The sequence below is a fragment of the Pygoscelis adeliae genome, unplaced genomic scaffold, assembly GCF_000699105.1.
Source record: "Pygoscelis adeliae isolate BGI_AS28 unplaced genomic scaffold, ASM69910v1 Scaffold110, whole genome shotgun sequence".
Classification (NCBI taxonomy): Eukaryota; Metazoa; Chordata; class Aves; order Sphenisciformes; family Spheniscidae; genus Pygoscelis; species Pygoscelis adeliae.
This window is the reverse complement of record NW_008823919.1, coordinates 1,055,639-1,064,817: the sequence shown is the minus strand read 5'-3', so window position 1 is coordinate 1,064,817 and position 9,179 is coordinate 1,055,639. Positions and strand designations below refer to the sequence as shown.

Genomic DNA, 9,179 nt, shown 5'->3' with positions numbered 1-9,179 from the left:
ACTGAGCATTCAAGTATTCTGGTTTGGTGGTTTTTTTTTTTTTGTTTTTTTTGTTTTTTTTAAAGAAGCTGTTAACATACTTTCAGCTTTTTTTCCTGTAGTTTAAGACTAAGGTTACTGTTAATCACTGTCATTTTAATTGTGTTCTTCCTCAGCGATTTGTAGAAATAGCTGTGGTGATGGATTTTGTTCCCGTCCTAACATGTGCACTTGTGCCAGTGGACAAATATCACCTACTTGTGGATCAAAATCTAGTAAGGACTTATTATATTTATTTTCATTAGAGATTTCACTTTAAGTAATTCACTTTGAGTGTCAACTCAAAAATAACTACTATGTAAATTCTGTAAAAATAACTTGTCATTACTGCATACGTGCATGTAACTTACACTTTGGTATATCTCTAGTTTTTGATAAAGTTTGATATACCATGTGTGCATGTTTACTCTGTGTGACAAATTGGAAAAAAAATGCATTTAAAGAGATAAGCAAGTTTAAATATAAATATGTGTGCTATTAACATTTTCATCAAGTCCATTTTCCTAAGAAATGAAGATAGTACAGCCTCCAAGATAATGAAAAGTTCTAAGTTGCTAAAGATAATCATGGAAAACTCTAAAAACCTCTTCATGGTTGCTTTTAAAATAATGGCTGACTAACAGCTACAGCTTGGATGGCTTTGGTTACAAGAATACCTGAGTGTACATTTAAATACATAGTATATATTGTACGAAGCTCATGTCTACTTTCAGATGTCTCTGTTTTTATCCACATTTGCTTCCCAATGCGGTATTTTTGCCTAACACTGGTATCTCTCTGCCTGGGCTCCGCTGCAGTACAACAGTGCAGCATCAGGTGCATGAACGGCGGCACGTGCACGGACGACCGGTGCCAGTGCCAGAAGGGCTACGTCGGAACTTACTGTGGGCAGCGTAAGTAACTGCTCTGTTGCATCTAAAGTTAAATCCACATAAGTCCTGCAAGCTAGCCTTCTTACTTTAGGTAGAGTAGGCAGATAAAAAAGCCAATATGCTGAAATATAATGGAATGTCTGTGAGCAATTTAATGCTGTTTTGGGGTATAGTGTTTTAGCTGAAAGCCAGTTCATGCATGAAGTGCATTTGTATTCTTTAAAATTCAAATTAGGGATCGAATTCACCAAATAGTTTTGGAAAATTCTTTGGGAGCAATGGCAGTATACATCCCGCTCTCCTTTTCTTACCAGATGATCACTAATTTTCCATTCTCTTTAATGAAGCTTCTTCATCTCAGAAAAACAGCCTAACTGCTAGGTTAAAGCATGTTTTCCTGTTTTCTACTTGACTAAGGAAAAAGATTAAATAAAGTTCAAGCTTTTGGATACCTTTTTGGTTTGGCAGACAAGCTAGAAAGTAAATTATTTGCACAGCTCTACCTATCACAATACAGTGTTTACAAGCTATACAAATTTAGCAAACAATAAAAATCACTAAAGGCTTCAGGGATGAAGAAAGACTCAAAGTGTATTCTGAGGCCAGCTGGCTACTAATTAGCTGAGAAATTAATTGCTGAAAGTAGTCTGAAGGAACTAGAGGCAAACAAAAGGCAGCTATGCAAAGAACAGTTAGACTGAATAGTGTGGAAGAACATCCTTTTGTCTTAATCGTTTTTGCAAATGCTGGAGAGCAGTCTTGTTCTTGCTTTAATTCTACCTGGATAAAATTCTCTAAAATTTTAGGTAATAATTGTAATTCTAAAATGTGACCCTAGTCACAGTCAGATTTACTTTTAAGAGTTGCTGGCCCCTTCCTGCTTATTTTAAAGTATTGGGTCATCACCTGAATGCTCTCAGACAGGGCATATTTCCAGTGAGTAAATGAAAAGAGGATTGAATTTTCAAGCAGTGGCTCTAAAGCAATTGAGAAAATCTGAACGAACTGTGGAGATTGGTCTCAGTGTATAGGACAGTTAAAATTTCAAGTAAGATTGAGTATTTGTCTTCTAGACACAGTATGGAATGAATGTCTGAAAAATGTAAATATGTCTTTATTTCTTTTTACTAGAATGTAATTGTGTCTTAAATCTGCTGAAGTTAATTGTCTCACTAAAGTGTCATTGTCCATTAATTCAGTAATGTAACACATGCAGAGAAGTATCTTCATTTTATGCATAAGATATGCATTCACAATAAAAAGTAATTCAGTTTTATAGTTCTTGATAAGAAGTAAGGCTTTATCACATTTCCACATAACAGTATATTTTATGTTCCCCATTGTGATATAGGAGGCATGTGTACATTTTTTCCATTTTGAAATATTTACCTTCTCTAGGTTACTGAGGTTCTTTGGCACTGGATACTCAAACATGTTACAAATGCCATCTTCAAACTGGGGAGACCTGTGTAGGAAGGCAGCCTAGAGACTTCTAGAACAAAATCTCTTTGCTGTTGTTCAGAGCCACTTAAAAACGGTGGGGATGTCCTTTGAGGTGAAATGCTTTGATTTGGGACATGTCCTAATTCTGAACAAGGCTATATGTCCTGGAAGCAATAAGCCTGAAAATAGAATTGGTTAGCACTCTTTTAATGGTATTTTTCAACCTCGCTGAAGAACTGTCTTCCTTTCAAATTGAGAAGATTTCAGTGCTTTGGCAGGAGGCTTTGTTCTTGATTCACACCATTAATAAATAGCGTGAGTGGGTGCTCCGAAGTCCCACAGCTGTGAAGTACCTTCTCAGTCTATATATACTGTGGTTTTATACCCCCCAAAAATGGTTTTATTTCTTGTTGGGATCTTTTAGGAAACACAGTTTTTGAAGGTACTTAAAGATGAGTTCAACCGGTAATTCTTTCCCCTTGCTCTAAACATCACTTCTTCTGCCAGCAGTATCAACTGAATTATCTGTCTCTCGGACTCCCCAAGCCTCCCTTCTTGAAAGGTTCGTTGCTATTGTGACTGAATAGCACAACTTAATATGCTCAAAAAAACCTCAGAAGAGCTGAGTTTTTATCTGCTAACTTCGGTGATGGGTACAAGTTCTTATGATTAGTGACTAGAGCTGCACAACTGTTTAAAAATATACTTAAGTTAAACATCTGCTAAGAATCTGCTGAATATGATTAATTAAACAGCTGCTTGCAATTGGCATTAAACAGGTGCTAATGGAATTTGGGCTAATGGAATTTGACTTGAACAATCATTATTGTTGGTGATGATGGGTAGGAAGGAGATCAGTTTGATCTTCAGGTCCAGAAAGACTTAGAGCAGTTGAGAAGAAAACATTTATTTTTTAATACCACATATGGTAATCTTTGAAATATGATTACTATAACATTTAAAACTTTTTTTTGTTAATTAAAGCTGTCTGTGAAAATGGTTGCCAGAATGGAGGACGGTGTATTGGACCTAATCGCTGTGCATGTGTCTACGGATTTACTGGCCCTCAGTGTGAAAGAGGTAAAAGAAGTAAATATGGAAGGAAATTATGAGCAGTTATATGCAACAATACAGTATGTACATATTTTATGCTGTGTATTTTCCGGCTGAGCCAGTAAGCTTCCAGTAAACCGTGTATTATTTGTAATTTTAGAAGGTGTCTTCCTTTTTAGTCTGGTAGCCACATTTCAGGTTGGCAAGTACAAAGCTGTCACAACTGGTAGGAATTTGAGCTAATTTAGGCTGCTTATTTTGTTCGTATAATAGTTAAAAGATGAGCTATCTTTTGCTTTCAGCTACGTGAAATAACATTACAGCAAAATTGCTGATGGTGTTAGAATTGCGTAAGTGTAACTAATTGAAGGATTGTTTTTCTGTATAACACCTCTTTCATAAGAGGAGCTTGGGAAGTTATTTGCTCTGGTTAGTTCTATCCTATAGGAGAAAGTCAGAGACAGAGTGAAAAAATAACCAATTACCGTAATAGCGAGATGAGTTCCTAAAACCATTCTTATTCAAGAAAACATCTTAGACATGGCTTAACTTATAGTGCTTTCATGAATTGGGGACTAAACTAGGATTTTATTTTAAAATGTTATGGAGAAATCCCTCAGCCTTCTTTTACGGGCTTAGAGATACTGACAAAGTCAGTTTTAATGATGCTGAAGAAAACATTTTTAGTGTTACACTATGTGATTAGCACACAAATAATTAAGGCACGAGGTCCATATATAGTGATTTAGAATAAACGTTCCACTCTCAGAAATCTATACTTCTTGCTTTTTAATAAATCAGAGCATTGTTTGTTTTGAAACCAAGACTGTTAAACCATGACAGTCTTAGCAGAAATATTATTCTTTGTCTTTCTCCAAGTTGATGTGTTTGCGAATGCATGTTCCCTTCAAAAAGGGTACTGAAGAACTGAGCAGCCATAGTGTGAAATGCTGAATACTAGTATGCATTGTTACCTTACTTCTTTAAAATATTCAAAAGGTTGTCAATACTAAAAAGGGGGATGGGATCATTTGCATTAATAGGAAATAGAAAGTCACATTCTTAATTCACGTTTGCAGTGGACGAAACACCCACTCAGGGCAGAAGTAGACTTCTTAGATTGATAAAATAATTTAAATCAGAAGGGGCCTCCACAGGCCATCTAGTCTAATATCTGCTCAAAGCAGGTCTAATCAGATCAGCCTGCTCAGGTCCATGTCCAGTCAGGTTCCACCTTCAAGGATGGAGATTCCACAACATCTCTGGACAACCTGTTCCAGTATTTGACCACCCTTATGGTAAAAAAAAAAAAAAAAAAAATCCCTAATATCGCAATTTTGCATGTTTCAGCTTGTATTTGTTGCCTCTCGTCTGATTGCTGTGAGCCTCTAAGAAGAGTCTGGCTTCAATTTCTCTGTATCCTCTGAACAGGTAGTTATAGGCAGCAACGAAGTCACCTTGAAACCTTCTCTTTTAAGGCTGGATGAACTCAAGTCCCTCAGCCTCTCCACACAGGGCAAGTTCTCCAGCTCCCCGACCAATTTGGTGGACCTCCCCTGGACTTTCTTCAGTATGTCCATTTCTTTCTTGTAATGGGAGTCCAAAACTGGACACAACACTCTGATGCAGTCTTACAGGTGCCAAATGGAGGTGAAGGACCACTTCCCTGGTTTGGATGCTACACTCATCCTGATACAGCCCATGCAGCTGGCCTTCTCTGCTGCAAGGGTACGCTGCTGTTTCATGTTCAGGTTGTTGCCTACTAGGACCCCCATAATCCTTTTCTCAGAGCTGCTTTGCGGGCAATTAGCCTCCAGCCCATGTTGTTCCATCAGGTTATTCCATCCCAGATGTGAGACTTCATTTGCTTTTGCTGAACTTCACAAGGTAACTGTGTGCCCATTTTTTCTAAGCTGTCCGGATCACTCTAAGTAGCAGGCCTGCCCTCCAGCGTATCGACTGGTGCCCCAAATTTGGTGTCATCTGCAATCTCGCTGAGAGTGCGCTCTTGTGCTATCACCCAGGTTGTTAACGAAGACATAAAACTGCTATTTGTCCCAGTAGTCATCCCTGAGGGACTGCACTAGTTTCCTGGCCTCTAGCTGGACTTTGCTGATCACAGCTCTTTGAGCCAGCAGTCCAGCCAATTTTCCACTCACCTTATCTGCTGTTCACTTATTCAACCTGTATCTCACCAATCACAATCTCTCTGTGGGAGCCTGTCTCAAAAGCCTTCCTCAAGTCAAGCAACGTGCACTGCCCTTTCCTTGTCCTTGGCACCAGTGACCTCAGGGTTGAAAGCAGTGATGGCGTTTGCCCTTGGTAAACCCATGCTGCCTGCTCCCGAACACCTTCTTGTTATTCACGTGTTTAGAAACGGCTTCTGAAGGGAATCCTGTGGAATCCTCTGTTTCAAATTCCACTCTGAAGTGCTCAAAGCTGTATAGAAATTGTGAAAATATCTTGCACCATTTTTTTTTTCACATTTGTTGACTGTGAAATGGAAATAATTTCCATGTAGATGAAGGAAATAACTAAACCAAACATTGAAAAAGCAGGAGTTTCTATTTGCTATTCCAGGCTGTTTTGTATACCCACTAGATGTCACAAGCAACAGAGAAATGTGAAGGATGAATTTGTTTCTTTGTTTCTAATTGCTTGTCGCTTTCATTCTTAAAACCAGATTTACGGGCTTCTATTCATCTCTGTTGGTTTAGGTTTTTGCTGTTACATGTTACATCCAGCCCATTCTCTGTAGTTACTTCTTATGAACCAAGCGCAGGGACTTAAATCTTTTATGTTTTGGTTAGTGGGGAAATAGGAAGCATTATTCTGTAAAAACTCTGTTAATATTTACAGCCATTTTCAGAAATATGTCTTTGTAGAATGTACACCTGTCTTCTAGCTAAAATAAGAGACTACCAAGTCTGTCAGTTTAGGATGGATTTTCAGGGGATTGGACAGTGTTAAGTTGCTTTGTAGTTTGAGCCTTAATTCAGGTGGAGCTTACATTTGTCCAAATTCGACAGTCTAAACTAGGTATCCAAGATGGATGATGGTTGTAGCTGAACTGTAACATGATAGAATTGTAATACTGCAAATTGATTTTTTTTTTTTTTATTATTGATTGCATTCAGATTTTTTTTTTTTATTTATTGCCAGACAACTTGGTAAGCTTGCCTTTTGTCCAGATAGAAGCAATCATTCCTGGTTAAGATTAGCTTCTATCCTCTGACTAGATTCAGGACTGTCATGATACATGTCAATCATATGATCATGTTAATACATATGACAGACTCCAGCTGCGATGACGGCTCGGAGTTTTTAATAATGACGCTTATACTTGAAATAGGTTGACTTGTTTAAAAGATTCTAGTACATATGGATGTTGTAACTTAACTTTTGTGGTGATGAAAGCATTGAAATTTGCTTTCTTACAATTCATTGTGAAACTTTAAGCTGCAGAATTCAAGCCATGTAAAGGAATTAAACACCAGTATTTTGGCATCCATATTTCTTAGCCGTCCTTGAAAGTCTTAGCCTTTCAATTCTATGTGTGAAATGCTATTGTTATACAAGACTTAAAGTACATTACATGGTTATTTGGAAATTGAGTTATTATAATTAAAAGTTTACATTTACTTACTTGAAATTGGAGGTAGTAAGCCAAATTTGCTTCTGTCACTGTCACAAAAATATAACATATGTAATATATATAATTGCATATCTAATTTGCATATCTAATCTAATCTAATCTGCTTTTACAACAGTGGATAGGGCTAAGTAAATTTTCACCTAGTCTCTTACCTTGGTGTTGCCTAAACTTTCTCACATTCAGAAAAAGTTGTTACTAATTTATTGTACTATTATTCAGTTAAAGAAAGATGACTCCTGTAGTATATCTTGGTAATGACTATAAAAAGTCTCTAATATGGTAACTGTAAATGTTAATTTTTTTATGCTTTACGTGAGCTGGAGTACATGAAAAAAACTGTAAAAGATACCTTAAATGCTTATTCTGTTCAATAGTAATTTGTAATTTACGCTTTTAATGTAATAAGAAGTTTATGCTTTCCAACAAAATGCAAGAGGCAAAGATTTCTTCATCTGTTGGTTGAAATAGTTGCCTGTAATGCTTTACAGTAAGAAATGGCTCTGTAGTTTAATTTTAAACTGAGTTTAGCAACAGTTCATAACTCTTTAACTAAAATTTTATAGTTTAAGTTTATGTGAACTTCCCTTGCAAATCACATCAGAGTTATAAGAGATTTTGTTTTGTTATTTTTTTACATCACTGTGTTTTAAAAGCATACTTTTTATTGTTCTGTAAATTAAGTTCTTTTAAATTAGGTATTTTCTTCCTAATACAGAACATATGTAGCTTTCCTTCAGATTGGCCTCCCAACCTCAGTTATATGATAAAACGTGACTGCTTGTTCAGCTATCTGGGCTCGGAGCAGACTAATTTCCGGGCTGGAGACAGGAGGCTGAGCAGTAACTAATGACTGGCATGATTACAGTATTTAACTTGAGACTTGCTGCTGGTTTAACAAGAAAGCAGAACCTGTTTGGGAGCTCGTGGTTTACTCTTTCTGATATATACAATGACCTTTTATATTTCCTGTCAAAGTCTGTTCTTTTGGTCAGCTTCTTGTCTTTGATTTATAAACACACAAGATTCAAGCACTTGATTTTGTCTGTTTTGTTGTTGTTTTGTTTTTAAGGAAAAAACAGATGTAGAAATTTTGCTGTTGAGTTTTTCCCAGTGAAAAATAATTGGGGAAAAAAAAAGAAACAGATTGATTAAGAGGCCTCATCCTCAGTTGTACATATAAGAGCAGTTTTTTCTAGCTTGACCAGTTCCTTTGGTTTCTCAAGACTGTCTGAGCAAATGATATTTGTATTACTGCATATGGCCTGTGCATTTTTTAATTGATGATTTGTAGAGGCATGAAGCTGTGGAAAAGCAATGATGTTTTCTTCCTTCTTTCTCATGGGTTAAAGGGAGGAAGAAGCAGTGGGAAAGGAGAATCCTGTCACTGATCTAAGTTTGCCTTCATCCCATTTAGAAGGAGAAAAACAGTGCTTGCTTACTCTGTACATAAGCGGCTTATAATGGGAAGCAAAAGGGTTTGGACTGAGTAGAAGTGCATAGCTTGGGAAGTATCCTTTTGAAGAAGGGAGAGGATTTCAGATAAAGCTATCAAGCTTGGGCAGGTGAGAAAAGAGGAAAAATGAAGAAACGTAATAGTTGAATATAGCACAAGAACTTCTTCTGAAATGGGGGAGCTTTTGGGTTGTTCTCAGGAAAATGGCTGCTAATTTGTCTTAGCAAACAAACCCAGTGTGTTTGTTGCACCCAGTACAAGTGTCTGGACACTCTCTTTGGCTGTCTGAATTTTGGAATTTCTGTCTGTCAGAGAAGTTGAGAGCCCGCACCTCATGACAGATGCAGTAAATCAGCTGCCTTCCTACAGGTTCTTCCTGGGTTAATAGGGAAGACTCTGCATAGATGCAGCCAGGTAGTCAGTAGAAACCCTCTTCTGTGCAAGGCAGCAATTTTTATGCCAGTTCTGCAATGCCTACAAGAACTTGGCCCATGCAGTTGAAGAGTCCTAGGAGGGACAGCAACAGAGTAAGTGAAGTGTCCCTGGGGCTGGGGAACAGGATGTTGCAGAGGATAGTGAAAAAGGTTTGAGGTAAAGGATGTAACTGAAATAGAGGTTTGTTCTGTGGGGTAGGAGAGTATACATCTAACACCATATCTGAGAT

The 9,179-nt window shown here is 37.4% G+C and overlaps 1 protein-coding gene across 1 annotated transcript in view; it reads left to right on the top strand.

Annotated features, from left to right (window-relative positions):
• Positions 1–202: 202 nt before the first annotated feature.
• FBN2 (fibrillin 2) overlaps positions 203–9,179 on the top strand; it is a 183,735-nt gene continuing 174,758 nt past the window's right edge. The window contains exons 1-3 of the mRNA XM_009319652.1: positions 203–254; positions 837–932; positions 3,339–3,434. Of these exons, the coding sequence (XP_009317927.1) occupies positions 203–254; positions 837–932; positions 3,339–3,434 (244 nt within the window). The remainder of the gene's footprint in view (positions 255–836; positions 933–3,338; positions 3,435–9,179) is intronic.